Source organism: Lepeophtheirus salmonis, chromosome 14 (assembly GCF_016086655.4).
Source record: "Lepeophtheirus salmonis chromosome 14, UVic_Lsal_1.4, whole genome shotgun sequence".
Taxonomy (NCBI): domain Eukaryota; kingdom Metazoa; phylum Arthropoda; class Copepoda; order Siphonostomatoida; family Caligidae; genus Lepeophtheirus; species Lepeophtheirus salmonis.
In genome coordinates, this window is record NC_052144.2 from 30133686 (window position 1) to 30155430 (window position 21745).

Below are 21745 nucleotides of genomic sequence, written 5' to 3' on the forward strand. Positions count from 1 at the left end.
TAAGCTGCTCTCCTCCCGAACATTCTGCAAATTGTCACGATTAACATGTATATTTTCGGGTTTTTTTATTTTTACATACCGGCAAGGCATATGCAATGACTCATCAGTCATCATACTCATAGTATTAGAACTCATTGACGACGACTGATGAGTTCTAATACTATCTGGAGCAGCACAAGCTCTAATCACGCAACCTGTTTTGGTAAAAAACATCATTTTTGATTATAAATTCCACTTGGTTAACTCATTTAATTTGTATAATTTAAATTAAAAATAAATTTTGTCGTAGTTGTTATATGATTTAACATCACGTGGTAATATATGCAACTCCTCCATTGTGGGATAATATTTGAAATACTAAAAAAATGTTTTTGAGGAAAAAAGAATGGATTTACTTAATATAAACAACTCAAAATCAAAGTAAACATATTTTAAAGGGATTTCTGAAGTAAACTTTAAAAAAATTATTATACTAATTATTTAAAGTGATGAATTTTCCCTTCCAAAATAAATGGTCAACTTCAGATCGAGTTTGTACAAGATTATGTAACAAGTTTTATTCGAATACTTAATATGAGATATTATATCCTCCACTGATATCTAAATAATAATGTAATTAATTAATAAGATGATTTAGTATTTATATGTTAACTGCTGAATAGAAAAGGATAGAAAATTTCATACATACACTATCGATTACTCATATCTCTAATTTATGAGTTTAAAAGGATCAAAATTATGTAATTTTAAGAAATTTCATTTGATTGAGCCGGGAGTTAGTGAAGTAACATGTATTTACGCACGGAGTTGAATTGATTTAGAATTAGAATAAGTTTTATTCAAATAATATGAAATACTCCTCCATTAATGTTGCATTAATATTGTAATTAATTCATTGGGATGAACAAGATTCTTATATTTGGTGCAAAATAGAACCAATTGCAAACATCAGTCAGACTTTATCGATTTTCTATATCTCCATTCATGATCTTAGAAGGATCAAAATAATGTAATTTTTAGTACCTAGGTATATGTAATTCCCAAGGTTAATAAAAATAGTATTTCTATTAACCTTGGTAATTTCTATGAAGAAAAAATTATGGCTGATGAATAAGCCGGGAGTAAGCCGGGAGTGAGCAGAAGCTCATGAAATTACTCATGGATTCGGTTTGTAAAACAGATGATATGAATATTTATCTATGATTTGGAGTTGCAAATTTAAATTTAGCTGCAGATTCCGAGTCAGGATCTCTAAATATTATAAATCTAACCACAAGAAACTATTCGAATCATACTCTAGAAATTAAATTTAAATTCTCCGTCCTTAAAATAATAAATAAAAATAAACAATTATATTAAAACTATACACATATAAAAATAAATTATTCTTAATTTATAGTTTGGACTAATATTTTGGGATCTTGGTTCTGAATTAAACCATTTATTATACAACTCCAAATCCTTGTAACTAATTGTAGAAATAAACCCGACTCTACCAGCTTCATGAATTAATTACATCAGTATCCAAACATTAATCAAAGAACAATAATTCATATTAATTAATTATTTGAATGAAACTTACTACATAATGATCTTGTACAAACACAAACTAAGGTTGATACTATATATTTGAAGGACAAATTCATCACTTTAAATAATTAGTTACAAGATATTTTGAATAGTTACGTTAGAAAACCCTTTAACACAAATTTACTTTGATTTTGAGTTGTTTATATTACGTAAATCCATCATTTTTTGCTCAAAAATATTTTTTTAGTATTTCAAATATCATCCCAAAATAGAAGAGTTGGTTAAAATATCACGTGATGTTAGTATAAAAATACAACAATGGCAAATTTTATTGCCTTATAATTGTACAAGTTTAATATGAGTTCACCAAGTGGAATTTATTATCAAAAATGATGTTTTTCACCTCAACAGGTTGCGTGATTAGAGCGTGTACTCCTCCAGATAGTATTAGGACTCAATAGTATATTTTATGAATCTATGATCCCAAATGACATCACTAGTTCGATCTCCAAAATTGTACATCAACCATGTCTCATTTACCGCTCCTTCTTTTTAAAAATATCTTCAAGGGATTCGATCTATTTAAGAGAAGAAAAATGGATCGAGGTAATTATATAAAGATACATTCAAAATAAATTGTGGAATTAATATGTTGTATAATTATGTAAATTGTAGAATATTTATATAAAAAGTATTCTACGGAACTTTTATTTTTGTGAAAGGTTTTGTTGACTATATAATGAGTGTATTTTTTTATTTCATTTTTATATGTGCAGAAACAGTACAAAAATGTCTTGGAAATTTTTATGGGAACTTATTCTGTAAAATTAACTTTTTTAATAATATACTGTTCTTTAAATTCTATTAGTTATATTTTCAATTAATTAATTGAGAGCCCCACTATTTAGGGTTGTATTTGAATACTAATAACAAAGGTCAACATATAATTTTCATCAGAAATTTTTTTGAGTTTATCTTATAGCATTTTTGACACTGATACCAAATCTGTTTTTATATTTCTTCTAGCACATATAATTTTTAAGATGAAGCTAATTTTGTTTTTATAAGTTTGCTTATTTATTTGTGGTAAGTCAATAAATTTGATAAAGCTTCCTTACTTTAAAATGATTTTTTAAAAATAAAAAATGGAACTAAGAGTCTCAAAATTTGTATCATCGTGCTCAGGTCAGTCAACATGTCTAGACATTGTAAAAGTCATCCCGACAAGTTCTGTTACGTATGCGTCCAGCTCACAACTAAAACCCAGTGACGAAGTATTACATCCAATATAAAGAAAATATAAAAACTATGCTTTGTTTGCTATTTAGGCAACCAAGGTAAACCATGGGCGCCACATCATATATATTCAGGTTGTTCAAATAGATTACGGGATTAGCTTAACAAGAAGAAATCTTCAATGCAATTTGCTATACCTATGATATGGAGGGAGTTAAAAATCATTATGAAAACTGTTTTTCAGTAGAGTGAACTTTATGGGATTTTCTGCAAAGAGCAAGCACCTAATATCCCAAACATAGAGTTATTACGTACACCATTAAAACATGATGATTCACTGTCCCTTTCGACCCCCCCCCCTTTCCAGATGACCGGCTAGATTATATCGTAGATGACATGGAAAGTCCTGAAGGTGTAACACTTATGAAGGTACAACTTTAGAGGCTAAACTCTTGAGCCAAGAACAGTTGAATGATTTTGTTAAAGAATTGTGCCTGTCTCAAGAAGAATCAAAACTTCTTGATGCTTCAAGACTAAAAGAGAACAATTTACTTGAACACAATCGTCACGTTAGCTATTACTGAAAGCGGAATTTTGATTTAACTTCATTCTTTTCACTTGACTGTCCTCTGTTACTACCATGACATGAATGATCTGTTTACATGCAAGTCTTAGACATCTGAGTGAATCGATAAAAAAGATTTTGGAATAAAATCATGATGGCGGACAATTCACCACTGTATCGTGACAATCCTGGGGAAATATACAAAGACATAAACATTTATAACGATTCTAATATTAATCTATATGTATATTGTTTTTTTGTGTTCCCAAAATTAGACTATTTGAATCAAGTTTGATCTATGTCATACAACAGTCTGAAAAAATTGATAAAATTTCAAACCACTGTATTTCGAAAACTCTGCGTGCTACAAAAAAACAGATTGGAAATCAGCGCAAAAAATGCGTTTAGATAAATGCTATGAAATTTCTGATGAAAAAAAAAGTTTAATCTTATTGACCTGTCTAATAAATTATTAAGCATTTAGTCATTCTTGATTTTTTGTGCTAGAAGTTGGGATAGAAAAAAAAGGAGAAATATATCAATCAAATTTAAATTGAGAGTAGACCATGACTCATAAGTAGACCCATGTATTTAAATTATTAATTCATAACATCAAAATAGAAATTGATAATAGAATGTTCCGCTATATTAATAAAACATGTAAATAATTATATATTATATCCTTTACTGTCGACATTTCAAAATATTGCCTTTATTAACATTTAATTATGAATATTAATTAAAAACAATATTAAAATTTATTCAATATGGTCGCCTTTTACTTGAGCAACTGGTCTGAACCTCTTAAAGTAGTAGTGAAGCTATCAAGGACCTTTTCTTCTGGGATATTCTTCCATGATGCATCAACGGTTCCTTATTGGTCTTAGGAATTGCGTTAGTTATTATTTTAGGGACAGATAATTTTAATCTAATTTCTAGAGTATGATTCCAATAGTTTCTTGAGGTTGGATTTATAATATTTAGAGATCCTGGTTTCAAATCTGCAGCTATTTTAAAATTTGTGATTCCAAATCACAAATAAATATATATTTTCTGTATTACTAACCGACTCCATGATTAAATATATGAGACTCTACTGATTCCCGACTCACTCATCAGCCATAATTATTACTTTATGGGAATTAAATTTACCTAGTTACTAAAAATTACAGTTTGATGTTTCCAATTGGTTCCATTTGGGCACCAAATATAAGAATCTTGTTCTTCCCAATGAATTATTTACATTATTAATGCAACGGTAATAGGAGAATATTTCATATTATTTGAATAAATCTTATTCTAATTCCAAATCCAGTCAACTCCGTGCATAAATAAATTTGACTTCACTAACTCCCGGCTCAATCAAATGTAATTTCTGAAAATTACATTATTATGATCCTTCTAAACTCATGAATTGGGGATATGAGCAATCAATACAGTCAGTATGAAGTTTTCTATCCTTTTTTGTTCGGGTAACTAACAGATAAATACATAATCATCGTTATGAATTAATTACATTATTATTCAAAAATTAATGGAAGATATAATATTTCATATTATTTGAATGAACCTTCCTACATAACCTTGTACAAACACTATCTAACGTTGACAATTTATTTTTGAAGGGTAATTTCATCAATGTAAATGACAAGTTTAACAGTTTTTTCTCAAGTTTACTGTAGAAAATCATTTAACATATATCTTCTTTGATTTTGAGTTGTAATGTATACATTAAGTAGATCCATCATTTTTGCTCAATTTTTTTAGGATTTTAAATATTATTCCAAGATGGAAGAGATGCTTAAAATACCACGTGATGTTGATATAAAATTACAACTACGATAAATATGATAGTCTTATAATTATACAAAACCCATATGAATTCACCAAGTGGAAATTTTATCAATTTATCATCAAAAAAGATGTTTTTCACCACAACAAGTTGCGTGATTGAAGCCTGTGCTCCTCCAGATTGTATTAAACCCCATTAGTTTATAGCTAGGGAAACTTGAATGACAATCGATTTGATTGAATTTAGTTAATATCCAGATGATCAAACAAAAAAATATAAGAAACATCATTTAACTTTCCAGTTTTTAATCTCAACTTTCATGAATAATTCTTGAATCCCAGATAACTAGCAAATCAAGAGAGGATAGTTAATAAATAGTCAATGAATGGAAAGACTACGACCTTCATAACGACATTACAATTATACTAGAAGTGATTAAACATAGGTTTTTATTTTAACTTACAATTTACATTTTATAATACATTTCTTCTTCTCAACATGTTCAATTTTACATTTTTTGTCACATTAGAGTATCTGTAAAATGATTTCGTAAATTATAGTTAGAATAACTGAAGGAGCCATGTAATAATACAAGACATGATGGAAAACTATTGATCTATTCATATAGATTAATTCAATTATATCAATTTTTAATTATCCCCTCCTCGAAACAAAATACCTACATCCAATGTATTTAGCACTCCTAAAGTCAATAGGTAGGGGCATGGCATGTGTTGGACATAGTTATTTTCTTATTTAATGTGATAGATCGATCGATGTAGGTACATACGTTTTGTTGGAAAACCAAGAACAGACGAATGATCCACCAAAATGTTCATGAATGATAACAATTTCGGTCATTATTATTTCCTTAGTTTAATTGCGATTGAGAACCTTGACAAAAGTAGTGGAAGATAGTGAGACAAATCAAAATATTCAGGTTTAATCTGAAATATTACCATTCTTCCTAATAAGCAATACTAAACAACTGAGGCTCCTATACTGGGTCGAAAGCGTTAGCTTGAATTGTAATATTTATGAAATAACGTTTGCAATTATTTGAAAAAAATAATATTTTATTCACGTTGACTAGTGAATAGCAGGGACCGTCTTTACTCCTTGGTCAAGTGTCGTAGAAAAGCCAAGTTCTCTCTTATTTAGAAGGGAACTCGAATGATACTACTCAACAAATGCTTAGTCTTTAACCTCTTCCAATTCAACCAAGCTATAGGCATCTGTTTTCATATATGTCTTAAGTAAAGTTTCATCTCAGGACAGTGCTTTGGTTCAGCCCGATACAAATACAGTCCCTCCATCTATCTTGAGAGGGGCAAAAAAGAGGTTCTCCTTGGGAGTAGATTTAGCTAGGGGTTGATTAGAGACTTGTTATCCTATTCCATAATATCCCAACATAAGCTCCTTTGAATTAATCAATAACTCATAATATGAATAATAATTAATAACTTTTAACTAAATAACTAGTAAAAAAGTAATGTCTTATTACAAAATAAGGGAAGAAAGAAGATCCACTGCAGATTTACCTGTTTAAATTGAGTTAATAAAGTTTATAGGTACAAAAGATATGTTAATTATCAAAAACTTTAGACTTTTTACAATATTATTATTTTACTGGAACAAAAATTAATTTGGCCCTTAAGTGTATTTTTATATCCATGAAAATTAACATAGTAATTTTATATAATGTAAAAATAGCCCGATAAGAAAACATGAAGTTTTCTCGTTTTTCTCTTTAAAATTCCAGGATCTTTTTATGCTGGCTATACACAGTAGAGCATCAAATAATGATAAAAAAATAAGCATAAATATAATTTATATAGCAAATTGAATTAGCCGTTATAAAAATAACTTTTATATTCGAAACCATGGAGAAAAATCCATGTTCAATACTTACCATTTATCATTTTTTTTTTGTAGATTTTGTTCTTTTCATCTATACCAACAAAACTTCTTCGTTGATACGTATGGCGTCCATTCAGTAAGAATGTTATTTATAAATTAAATTATATTAAAAGTTATAATATGAATATGATTCTAAAATAGTTAAAAATTATAATATGTTTATTTGGTTGCAAAAGTATGATCATGAAAAAATTCTACAGTGTTTAAATTTTAAATATATTTAGATCTGGATTAACTACCAAAATAAATCTTGAAGTATTTCCTAGAAACTATCAACTCAAAAATGAGCCCTTACTCCACGCCATACAAATGGCAAAATTATTTCCGGACTCAAAGTCCTTTGTTGATATGAAACAGAGGTTTCCTTTAGAAGAAGTAAAAAAGGCTTTCAATGACTTAGAGGATCACTCAAAGGAGAACCTTGAATTATTCGTTGAAGAAAACTTCGTGAATGAGGAAGACACTCTATTACAATATGTACCTGATGACTGGAGCCCTTTCGAACCCAAAGATATAATTAAATCGTAAGTTGTAGCTTTATTTTTAATTTATATCTTCTGTTATTTCATACTATATATCATTTTATTAGCTTCAATAATTATCCTGAGTATTCTGGTTTTATATCCGAGATTAATAATCGGATGAAAAGTCTTTGTAGAAAAATTGACGAAGATGTTCTATTAAATCAACAATTATATTCTCTCATATATTTACCGAATCCTGTTATAATTCCTGGTGGTAGATTCAAGGAAATTTATTACTGGGATTCTTATTGGATTATCAAGGGCCTTCTAGTTTGTGGAATGAACACCACAGTGAAGGGGATTTTGGAGAATTTCTTATACATGGTAAAGCTTTTTGGACATGTACCTAATGGAGGAAGGACCTACTACATTGGGCGCTCTCAACCCCCATTGCTTATACTCATGGTCAAAGATTATATGGATCAGACACAAGACTATGACTTTGTAAAGTAAGAAAGGCTTTTTAATTAATCCCTATAAAACGTCTTTAACTTGTAATTCATTTTGACGAAGAGAAAACATTTCAATTCTCCGAAATGAATTTGAGTACTGGGTCAACAAACACCTAGTTCTGGTTGAAGATGATCGAGGAGAAATGAGAAAGCTCTTCCGGTTTATAGATGAGGATTCAACGCCAAGGCCTGAGTCTTACTTTGAGGATTTTGATGTATGTGTGCGATTGAAAATGACAGAATGATGTTTAAAATATTATTTTATTTATTTAGCTCGTTTCTTCTCTCGAACTACTGCCAGAAAAACAAAAGGATCTCTTTAGACAATTAAGAACAGCGGCGGAAACGGGATGGGATTTTTCTACAAGATGGTACATTAATGAAAACGGGACCAATGAAGGTATTTTGTTTCTTTCTTATGTCTATATAAGTTTTTCAAATTAATGTTTTAGGAGAACTAAAAGATACAAAGGCTGATCAAATCCTTCCGGTTGATCTTAATTCTTTTTTTGTGCTATAATGCTCAAATTCTATCTAATTTTTATCGGGACATTTTATTAGATGAAAGTACAGCCGATGATTTTCAGATACTTTCTATGGAAATACTAGAAGCTATTGATGCTATTTTATGGAATCCGTCATCTGGGATCTGGTTTGACTATGATTTTATGAATAAGAAATCTAGAAACTATTTTTACCCAAGCAATCTAACTCCACTATTTCTAATATCAGACATTACCTCTAAAATTATCGATCAGTCGAAAATTGAATCTGCATTGAATTACATTTTAGAAATGGATAATGAAGAAATTCATCCAGGAGGCCTTCCATCCTCGCTAATTCCCTCCCAATCAACAGTGGGATTTCCCTAATTGCTGGTGCCCTTTAGAGCATATAGTTGTAATGGGGCTTTTAAAGATAGGTACTGAATCTGCCTACAATAAGGCTCTATCTATTGCTAAAAGGCGTATTAATAGTGCTTTCTTGAACTTTGAAGCATCATCAGGGAATATTTATGAGAAGGTTAGTATAGATATTATATCAGGGGTGTCCATAGCGGGGGGAGGCTGGAGGGGTTGTAGCCCCCCTAAATCTAGGAATTTTCGCTTTGTACTAAAAAAAATTGTTAGGAGAAATATTTTTACGGCAAAAAGAGGTAATTCGACCAAATTATACAGGGGGTGAAAAATTTGAATTTTGAAATTTTTTCGAAAAAAATTAATCGAGCGGACACGTCTCTGTATGTAGTCATATGTATTTATGTATTCATTGATAATAGTTAACGAATCTTTTCCTTGAAAATAGTATGATGCAACTGATCCAAAATCCACGGGACATGGGGGAGAATACTTGGTACAAATAGGATTTGGTTGGACAAATGGTGTAATTTTAGACTTTTTCAAAATTTTTGGGGAGAAACTAATAGAGAATGTTGCTCCTAAAGAATTATAAATTTGTGCCGTGCTCGTTACTTAGTCATAGTCTTCATATATTTAATTTTTTCTTTCAAAATTATCTTTTTTATTTTAATCATGTAGTAATTACTAATTTATGGGGGTTTGCTTGGTATAACCAATTTTGTATGTTTACTTGATACATTCATAATATAAATTAATGGCTAAAGTAACTGGCAATACATTATTACTATCGAATGGGAGAGACCTTGGGCAGTTGTAACACAGAACAATTGCAACAGGGCTTCTTTTTTGTACATAAAAAACCTCCAGTGACGAAATTGACACTACAACTCTATAATACATAGCAAATTATTGTTACAAAAAGTAATATTTTTTGCCAAATTTTCTTGGATGTTTCGAATAATAGTTGATCTTGAGGGTTAAAAGTAATTTTTTTCAGAAGAAATACTTTTGTAATAATAAGTCAGTTTTTCATTGTTTTTGTAGGGGTGTCCGCAGGGCTGGAGGGTACCCCGCGAAAAAGGAACTTTTGCTTTTTACTAGAAAATTTAAAATTTCAATTTTTTTTCAAAAACTTAATATTAGAATTTTAATTTTTCAAATTTTATTTCCAAATATTAAATTTTTTGAGAATAGCTATGGATTTCTGAATTTTTTTTCACAAAAAATTTGACTTTTGGGAATATAAATGGATTTTTGAAGTTTTTTGTCGGAAAAGGTAATATTTGAAATTTCTTTTCAAAAAAATTAAATTTTTTGTGACCAGCTGTTGTTTTTGAATTTTTTTTCCAAAAAATTTAATTTCTTGGCAATAGTTATGATTTTTTTTCCATAAAGTTTTACATTGAAAATATGATTTTGAAATTATTTTCAAAAAAAAAAGATTTTTTTTTTTTGCGAATTGCTGTGGATTTTTGCATTTTTTTCCAAAATATTTAATATTTGAAGTTTACTTTTTCAAAAAAATTTAATTTTTTAAATATTGTTTAAAAAAATAATAATTTTGGAAATTATTCTCTAACAAAATTTAATTGCTGGGATTTTTTTCAAAAATAATTCAAAAAAAATTCCCCCCCAATAAAAAAAGTAAAAAGAAAAAATATATATATCTAATCCTGCAGTTTTGCCATAACTGATTTGCTTCATTTGCTGATAATAGCTATTTATAGTTGGTTATTACTCTAATATTGATGCTTCTGCTATTCGTTGATATAATTCATAAATATTTTACTTATTGAAAATAAATTTGATATTTTGTAATGCTCAGTATAAAGGGGTCAGTTGCAATAAATGCTATAATTTTTTTCGTATAATTAATTCAACAAGTGAACTCATCGGTTAATTCTTTTTTTTTTACAAAAGGTATTTATACTTCCATAGGGTACTTATCAAATATTAAGAAGAGCCATATAATTGTTGCAAAAAAATCAATTTTTGAATAAATGTGGCCTGTTGGACTTCCTTTACTCTGAACCCACACACTTATGTTAAAATTGTTAACATGTTCTGTTTGATTTTTGTCAGTGGCTGACATTATCTGAATTTTTTCATTTCGACATCTATAATTGATTGCTAGAAAATGAGAAGCGTGTTAATTAATTAGATATTATACAATATTTACACCTTTTATATAATTTTTTAGGTATTGATAGGCAAGAAGTACTATGAGTTGAATTCTAGAATGAAGAAAATCAAGAATTCCTTACGTAAATATTATTATTAATTTCTTTAATTAAAATTGTAATAAACTAAACAATAAATTTATTTCTTCGATTCTGGTTGCTCAAACTTGCGAAATTTCTACAATATTTTGTCCCAAGTTAGCTTCCCATCTGACATTGACTTGATTATTTGAAGTATTTCTTCAATCTTCATTCGTACTTGAAGTGTCGAATCTCTTTCTCTGAGCGTGGCCGTTGGATGATCATCTTTCAAGCAGTCAAAATCATTACAAATATCAAAGGGAATAGCTATTTCATCCGTTCGAGCATAGTGTCAGCCAATAGATCTAGATGAATAATCTACTTTGTGACTAATCTCTGTTCCAGTCTCTAAATTGTAAAGTTTTTCTTCTTTAGTATTTTATAAATTTATTTCTAATTGCATACATGTCTGTTAGTCAGAGCTGGGCCTAATAAAACATGGTTTTTAACTATAATTATAATGATGAACTTTTATTAGTCCTAAGTCAGAGCTATCGACCTATGGTTTAAAGCTTTAACTTATACAATTGCTGGTTAATCCATAGGAGTAAAAAAGGAGACTCAACCTTCAGCTGATATTATATATATCGATATTGTCCAAAATAAATAATTGTTTTTATATTCCAGACACCGAAATACGAAAAATTACTTGTTTTAGTATTCTTCTCTATGTTGTAAAAAAAATCTAAGTAGTTGTAGTACCATATTGTGATAGCTAATTTTTTCCGCAGCCATTTTATAGAGGTAAAAAAAAGCCATTGAAAACTGAAACTCTACATATATAACTTTTCCATCAAAATACCCCCGAAAATCGAATCATCAGGTCACCCTAAAAAATTGGAAAGCCTAGCATAGAATAACATTTTTGACGCCGTTATTAATAATTAATAATAAATATGCGTCCAAATAATTTTTTTTTTGGAGGATCTTCGACTAGGATTACTTAGATTTTATTGCTGGTTTTATGTGTTAAAATTGAATTAAAATGGCGAATTTCTATGAAAAGGTTCATTAAAATTTTCATTTTCTTCCCTGATGTTAACGTGATGTAAACGTTATTGCATATTTTCATGTTTATCAGCTAAACAATATGCTAAAGAAGTAAAAACAGGGTCATGAGCTAAATTTCAATCAACTTCAATTGACGTTATTTTGAACATAGAAATACTATTTTTTTAAATAATTATAAACTAAATTTTGTTGTAAATTTAGTAAGCTCAATTTATTGTTTTTACAAAAAATCTTTCATCTGAAGTATATGGACAGTATTTAAGAAAATACGAAGTACGACATTACTTTTTCCCCAAATTATAACAGTTTAAAATAACCTTTGCAATTTTTCCATTTTCTTCCCTTTCCATTTTTTCCTCTACACTTTTTGCCTTGTCTTTTTTTCTTGACACCATAAAAATATATTCTAGTTACAATTAGTCCTTATTTAGGACTGAAGAATGCAGTCCCATCCAGTTTAGTCTCGGTCCGGTCCAGTTCAATTCTACAACTTATAAAGCTCGGTCCTTGATGATGTCAATCAACTTTTTTTTTATTTATGAGTCCTAGTACTGACAGTCCGAAGGACCGACCGTCTAAAGGATCTCTCCCAAGACTGTACTGGACCGAATCAATAAGCACTGACACAACTCTAATTACAAGTAGGTACATTATATGTGCATAACATGCTTGAATAGCTTAATACGATATGAAAGATTTTTCTTTTTATAAAGTATGTACACAATTCGTTTGAGACGACTCCATGTGTAACAGTTTCATTGTATTTAAAAATATCTTCTATTGTCAGTGAACATTAAGTATACTATAATATATATATGTATATAATTTTTTTTTAAATGACATATATAATGTACATAATATGATGATACAATCTCTTCGATCAAAATCAACACAGGAGGAAAAATCCTTTTCAATTGTCGAGACCTATCTTGTATTTATTCATAGTCATCATAATAGCGGTATAGAAATGAAATGATTACATAAATATTCTTATATACTAAAATAAAAATGTGTTGAAGAGTAGAAAATTATATCATAAATATTTCATCTCTTGTCATCTCATTTGAAGAAGGATTTTCTTATTATTAAAGAGCCATAAATCTTTTAGAGAGAGGGTAAATACATTTATATAGAACTAATATATCTTTGTAAAGAAATATTTTATCCCTCAATTGCTGCGATCACCATATATTATTATTATGCTTTGTCACATTCGGTAAATTGAGTGGAGGTATCATGTAGGATTTTTTTTTTTTTTTTGGTGGAAGGTTTTTTTTTGGAATGACCTTTTTTTCTAAATTCTTCATTTGTGGAGGGACTGGGGCTACAGCCTTTCAAGGACACCTCTGTTTGCACAAAGATCGTTAGAAAAAATTGTGCAGATTCCGAGATATAGCAAAAAAAAAAACCAACTAATGTCCCGCATATATCGCGCATTTCATTTTGTCTTTTATGTGTAACATATTTTTTAAACTTTTTAGAAAAAGCATTTTCCTGAGTAAAAAGTGCATAACATAATTATGGAATATATCCATTATTTTTATCCGCATAGGTTAGTACTTTGCTCCGAGACGGGTAAATTATATTAGTTGTGGTGGATTACCGCCCAACAAAATTAAAGTTAATTCTATAAGCCCTTTGATCACCTCATATCTTTTTATGTCATCAATAATTAGGTATAGTATGTTACACATGTTACTTTTAGCATTTCTTTGTTCTTCATTTGCAAGAAGAAGTACTTATATATATATATTTTTTTTTTTGAAAACATGCATATATTTTTCTCATTAAAAAATGCTTTAAAAAAGTTAAAAACATATGGTATACAATCAGGGAGAAAACGTGCAGGCTATATACAAAACAGAAATAATCTGTTGATCCTTTTTCTTTAAAGAAATAATAATCATTTTAGATGAAAACTATGCTTAAATTTTTTTGATATTTAAATCAATTTGATAACACAGGGGAACACTCATTTGGTACAAATGAATTCAAACTAGAAAAAGGAAATTTATCTTTGAGTGCAGAATCCAAAACTGATCTCAATCATCTGAATTCTGAAATATCTGGGATTATAGTAATTCGGGGCTATTACCGTTCAGAGTCATATTTTAAAACATTAAAACAATCTCTAACTTAAAAGTAGGATTAATACAACTTATGTACAAGTGTTTTTATTGATTATGTATCTTGTTCTGAAATCGATGTATTTCTATTTTTAGATTGAAAAATAATGAACAACGACTATCTTCCTTAGGATTTTTGTTCCATTTTGAAAGATCAAAATTATCTACTCATCGTGAATGGATCGCTGTATTGTGTTGATCCTGGTATCTAATTCTCAAAGAAGGAGTCTAGTCTACTCCCTTATGAGGTCTGGTAGTTTTCCTGGGATGAATTCTCCTCCCGACGTCTCTTGTGGAATTCGGAACCTGAATTCGAACATGGATGGATGATCAAATTATAAGAATCTTCCTTCGATTGCCTCAATCCTCTTTTTACGAGCAATACTTCCTTTTTTATAACATTGACATTTTTCTATAATAAAAGCTATGATATTCCTCATTTCTGTGTATTCTAAATAAGTTATAGGGACCTGAAGAAGAGTCTCATTTTTCATCATTTTTCAGCCTAAAAATGGAAATATATCGAATTCAAAAGAAGATACAGAATCAATAAAAACACTATATTATCATAAAAACACATTTAAATACGTTTTATTAATCCTATTTTTAATTTCGTGATTGTTTTGAGGGTCAAAACTTACTCTGAACTATAATAGTCCCAATAATCCAAGATATTTCAGAATTCAGATAACTGAGATCCGTATTGGATTCTGCGCTCATAGATAAATTTGATTATTGTCTTCAAATTATTTATTTTTACAAAATTATCACTCCCCTAATGGTTATCGTCATACCATATAAAAAAAACAAGCATTTCATGAATTTATAAAAAGTCACCATACCCAAGGATAATATAAATACTAGGTTATACCATAGCGTGTGTACGATTGATGTTTGACTTCCACCACACTTTTAATATTGACTCATAGTAAATGAGTGGTAACGTGTTTTGTCAAACTCTATTTTCTTGCCCGAAAGTCGGTACAATACATCAGATTGAAAATTCTAGCAAGCTCGATTGCATGATGGTCTAACCTTGTATTTCTATTAACCCTGACCTTACCTATGTATAAAAATATTTTTTTTTTTGACCACACCAATTCATTTTTGAGACATTTTTTTAGACAAAGTATTTTAAAATTTTGAAAACTCTGAATCAGTGGTTCCCAAACTTTTTTGATTTCGACCCTTTTAATATGTGACTAGATAATTTTCTACCTCTACACCTTTTATTCAGAGGTGAATAATAATTTTGAAGTGAATTTTATGCTAATAGATGACTGAGATAATATTACAGGCTGTGGATGTGCAAAGGTGCTTATAAAGGAATTAAGGTTTAAATTAGACGGATGTGCAATGTGCATTGAGAAAAGCAGGTCTATTTTAGGTTTAATTGATTGTTGAGCCGCAATCTGTATTTATTTTGGATATAAGTTAATACGGAAATGGTCTTTTTACATTAACAAGATGAGCCATACATTATAAGCAAATCTAAAGCTCCTTTAGCAAGCAGTGGGTAATTATTCATCACAGAAATCCAGAATTTGTCAAGTGTTTTTGAATCAAAATCTGTTTTTAGTGTTTGATCAGATGAAATGTCGATAAGCACATCTTCCATGCCAGACGACAGCTGATAGCTGTAGCGGTAAAAGGACCTTATCCAGTTATGGTTTTGTGGAGCTCTTCTAGGGAATTATTTTTAAAATGATCCAGAAGAGACTTACAAAAATATATATATTCATTATCTTTATGTTTTGATGCCACTCAAAGTATTGTCAATTTAAATTAAATTCTTCTTTTTTGGAAATAGAAATCATGTGGCCACTCTAGGGGGTATACTGCCTAAAACCTTCGTCTATCCTCGTAGGGGAAGGGGATGCATGAATAACGTCATAGAGAATATGGGGGGGGGGGAAATTTTAATTGAATTTTTTTTCAAAAACCGTCATTAGATGAAATATAAAACAGTTTTTAAAAAGGCCATAAATAAATATAACATTCATTTTTGAAAAAAAAAATATTAGAATTAAAAATATGAACAATTAATATTTTAGGGGGAGAGCACGTGGTTCTTGGGAGGGGGTGAAAAAATAAGTGTGGGTTTAATTATGTTAAAAAATAACCACGTGGTTTATAAATGCCCCCTAAGCTGGGAACTACTAAAGAGGTATGAATCACGCCTCACAATCTAAAAATGCTGTGGGGAAAGAATAAATTATTTTGTTCTTCGATTTTTCCTTTTTGAATATCCCTCTAAAGAGAAGGTGAGTTTTCAATTATAGATTTAGGATTTATTAATTGTGATTTTAATAATAGAAGTAAAATTTTAATATACAATGGTCAATTATTGCCAAAGGTAGGAACTTGGACTCCATAGCTAGTATATTGTGGACTCAGGAAAAGTGTTAACACTATATTATAATAATGGAATTGAACAAAGCTTGAATGACATCTCAGGACTTGAGGAGATATTCAAGGACTTTAACGATTCGACGTGGACTTACTCCATACATATCAAGATACTTCACTTTGTTCCTTGAAAAATATCACCCTAATTTTGGAAAAAAACCAAAAGCAGGACAATTATGAACTATTTAATTCAATCACAGATAGATAAATGCCTTCTTTTATAATATCTAGGCAATACAAAATTAAATAAGTGAATAGATTATAATAGTAAACATAAATGATAAACCTCCACGACCTCTTCATTCAAAATTATAATACGTCATAACTCAAACGTACGTCATATCTATATAAAAGGATGATCACTTCATGTTTTCTTTCCTGATAATAATAAATTTGATTGATTTACTGACCCAACAATAGCTGAAATGAAATGCTGCGACGACAGCGTCCTTCAGCAATCTATAGTTATCTATGCGTGTAATTTATATAAATAGTTATTTAATCATTGTTGTTCTGACGTCATGTGATGACGTCAAATCTACAATTTTACTCCGACCTTTAGTGTAACGTTTGTAAACACACATGCTAAGGATATACTCAACTACGATATTATGTTCGGAGGTATATTTTTCCAATAATGAAGTCAAATCAATACTTTTATCTCATTCTATCTTTTCATTTATTATTTACTTAACGACGTTGTACATACGATCTATGTATGTGTACTTCATGTTTTTTTTTCTATTTATTTATTTACTTTACCTAAAAAAAATTCTATTTTCTGACTTTGCCCTTCTTATCTCTTTTTTTCTCTTCATTCTAGTAACCAAAAAACCTCTACAATGTATTATATAATTTTTAGTGATGGGACGATAAAAAAATCCCCTTTAATATATTCAATAATAGTTAAAAAAATACTATTTTGATATCAAGGATGTCCAAAGGATTTATTTAGATTTTGGAAAAAAATTTCAAAAACACATGGCTATTTTCAAATATTCAATTTTTTGATTTTTTTTTTCAAAAATCCACAGCTTTTCAAAAAAAATTCAAAAACGTATAGCTGTTCACAAAAAAATTGCAAAATCTACAGCAGTTCAGAAAAAATTATGTTTTTCGAAAAAAATTTCAAATATAAAATGTAATGGAAAAAAAAAGAAATCATAGATCCCCAGCTGTTCCCAAAAAAAGAAATTCAAATATTGAATTTTTTTGAAAAAATTATATAGTTATTCAGAGAAAATTAAATTTTTTGGAAAAAAAATTGAAAAATTAAATTTTTTGGAAAGAACATTTCAAAAATTAAATGAAATTTCAGATATTAAATGTTGCAGTAAAAAGCAAAAATTCGTTAATTTGGTGTTGGGGGGTATTTTTAGAAAAGTAATAAATAATTAAATACCTCAAATAAATAAGAATCGGAATTGCTAATTGTAGTGAGTAATTAAATTAGCCCGAGGTCGATTCCAGAAAAATTCCGATTAACCATTCCATCACTAATAATTTGGAAAGTGCGAAGAGCGATATTACTGTAAAAGGCGGGGAAATTGAAATAAATAAATAAGACCTATATACATGGACATGTATAGATAAATAGATGCTTAGAATGTTCATTGTTCATTTATTTGAGAGTCAGAGTCTTGGAATTTTGCCCACAAGGATGAAATCACTTATACATTTGTAATATGTATATTTATTTAATATTGGTATTATGGGATCCCAAAGAATTCTCATATTCTGCGTACAAGTTGTAACTTGTACAAAATGAGAGGAATAATTTTCAATGAAGGATTTACAGTACTTGAGCTGTGGATATTGGGATAATTGACTATTCTAATACAAATGACTAAAATATAAGTATTCTGTGGCACATCATAATGTTCAAATATGAACAGTTATGACTCATAAATACATAATAAATACGTAATTTTAATCAATCAAACGGAAATAATAATATCCATGTACAGTTGGTAATTAGAATGACCAATGATGTAACATTTTAAAACAAAGAAATTGCAACTTGTACAATTTTGCTTATACAAGTAGAAATTATACACATTATACATATAAAAATAATAAAAAATACTTTGATCAAGGTATACTAGAAACCACTACTGTAGGTTCTAGTAATAGGTGAATTAAAAAGTTTTGAGAGTTTTTTCGCTGTATTTTGACAATAAAATTAATAAAGTTCGGATTATCCATTGTGCAAGAACAAACGGTTTGTCCGCGCCTGGACATGGATGGAGCGGATCTATAGGCTGCTGTTCATGGAGAGGAACGTGTAAGCACCGCCATGGATTTGGTGCTTGGGGGGTGATGGTATGTATTTCATACTTCCTTTCTTGTTCTTATTTTCTTGTATGTTCTTTAGTGTATTAAAGTACTGTGTTTTACGTAGTATAAATAGTCTCGTATTGTGTAAATAAAATAGAGTATGGTTTTGTATTATAAAGAATACATATGATCTTATAAACAGTGTAGTCTTATTCCTCCACGCCATTTCATCTTCTCATATGTCTCTCGGTCATCCTGGATCTCTCCACCTTATAAATAAGTTTGTGTCTCTCCCTTGTCAAGACGCAACAATATGTATTACTGCTATAGAGAAAAGAAGCATTTAATAAAGCATTTGTGCAAAGAAAATATCATAATTATAGTAAAAAAAAATATATTAATTTTATTATGCATTTGAAAAACAATTTGCGGTAAAGATAGGGGAGGATTCTTCTTTTATAAGCAGTTTTTAACACCCCCACGACTTATCAAATAATGAACAAAAAAGAAAAAAGAGCACACGCATAAACCGTTTTTTCTATTTTAATTGCTATACTTAGATTTTTCTTTACCCATATCCCATCTCTATGCATAAATATAAACTAACTTTTTTTAAATTTTTTAATATCAAACACTTTGTTTTAGCTACAGACAGTCGTTATTACATTATTATTTCTTAGATAAAATAGTCACACAGTTCCAAGATGTTTAGAGCACACTCTAAATGATGTATCATCAGAGATACAAACTTTGCATTATTAATATGGATGTGTATGTTTCGATATTTATATCTTCTATAATAATAAAACAAGGCTTCAACTAATGTCGGATAACCCTTACAATAGGAGTATTATTATGGAAAAATTTAATACTTTACATTTATCTTAACAAGGTCCTAATTTAAAGGATTTGTTACCATGTAGTCGTGGGAACATTCCTCTCCACCAAATTTTCCATACTTCATATTTTTACCCAGTTTGTAATGAATGGAAAAATGGTAACAGGTCCAAGCTTTTCTTAATTCTAGACTTTACCACTCTTATTAACAAAATATTTGACATGTTTACAAGCATCCCCTTGGTTTCGGTTAATTTTACACTTCTTTCACCATCTTCTCATAAATGAAATCCAGTTTTTAATCAAATATTTAACAATAAAAACAAGATATGAATTGTATGTAGAAAATTGCACTCATCTATTTCATAGTCGACCATTCCATAGTCGAGTGATTTGCAAAATGTGTGCTGAAAGACATTTCTTTGAAAGTAATGGATGTACATAATATTGATAATTAATCTTACACACATAATCAGATCTATAATTATCAACATATATTTTGTTTAGACACTCTCAAATATGTTAATAGTAATACCTATAATTAAGAAAAAAAATTATAACAATCTTGGAAAAAATAGTCAAGAAACGACCCCTAAAAGATAATAAGAAAAATAAAAACAAAATGAACACCTTTTATTTTTCCCCGTTCATTGTTAATTCCTTCAAAAATCAAGGGAAAGCTTGAACACTATTTATTTTTCTGTTCAATATCCAAACTTGAACTAAGAATAATGGTTTGATGTATAAAAATAAGAACTTTATTTATGTTATATAGTTAAGAAAGAAAATAAGGTTTCATCGAATATACAATTTTTAGTAGATCACGATGATTAAATCCATGCGACTTTTTGTATAAAAAGTTTTTTGACATATTCTCTACTGCTTTTTCAATACAAGTACAGGATATTCAGTATTTTTGTTTGCAATTTTTATATTATTTCCACATATTTTTCCTAGTAAGTTTGAGACTACTTTTAAGAAGTCGGAAGTGTATAAATAAGTTTCTAAATAATCTAACTTCCACCAAAATTTTATGTAAATTTCGAATATATATTCTGAGAATAAAAAGTTAAAAGTAATCTATGGATGAAGAGTTTCTAACTGATCAGGATCAAAAGGAGTTGATTAAAAGTCTAAATTGATTTTCAAAAGTGTATAATAATGTCCTGGAGTACGAGGAATGTGCGTGTTATATAAGTGCTTAAAATCCACACTTCTCGAAAACCAAAAAGCACCCGGAGTAGAGCTGTATTCTAATTCATCTTGTCCAAGTCGTCATGCCCGGAGTCGATATGGTCCCGATTTGGAGTCAAACCATAGTCAATAAGAAAATGGCCCAAGTCTGGACTCAACCCTCTGACCCAGAGACTTATTTTAAGTAAAATAAATTAACAACCATTTGATGGTAATTTAGTGTATTTCTCAGTTTATTGTCCTCTAAAGTGAGATAGATTGCCTTTTTGGAATAATGACTGAAATAAGGATATTATGTATTGATCAGTACTACGACTTTAACAGCTATAAAATTTAGCATCCCAACACTACATATTTATAGCAGTCTATTTTTTTTTTAATAGCTCTTTGTTATAGTCATTTTGGATCTTTCATTTTCTTAGAAATAAAATTTCAGGCCATAAAAATACGAGTATATTTTGACACCCCAAAGGAACAAATTTCTAAACAGTATTAGTTGAGAAATCCATGGCCTAGGAGACTGATTTTAAATTAAAAGGTTTATTATTTTTTTTAATTTGGCCCCTCTAACGTTTGGGCCCAATAAAATATTAACTGCACGGGAAATTAATGCTAGATATGGTTCTAAAGGATCTAGTTCAGATGTGATATTGATGATTTCAAGGATTGAAAATATTTGGTAAAAACACTTTAAAATATGCACATTTCCATCAAAATTAAATGTTAATTTTTTATACGATTTATGAGAAAA

General features: G+C 29.2%; 1 protein-coding gene across 1 annotated transcript; it reads left to right on the top strand.

Annotated features, from left to right (window-relative positions):
* Positions 1-1946: 1946 nt before the first annotated feature.
* LOC121128888 (trehalase) lies at positions 1947-9646 on the top strand. Its single transcript, XM_040724482.2, is given in 10 exon segments — positions 1947-2136; positions 7059-7119; positions 7268-7567; positions 7633-8016; positions 8081-8234; positions 8293-8419; positions 8472-8524; positions 8526-8867; positions 8869-9042; positions 9325-9646. Coding segments are annotated over 10 exon segments (1821 nt in total). The 5' UTR covers positions 1947-2057; the 3' UTR covers positions 9472-9646.
* The last annotated feature ends 12099 nt before the right edge of the window (positions 9647-21745 follow it).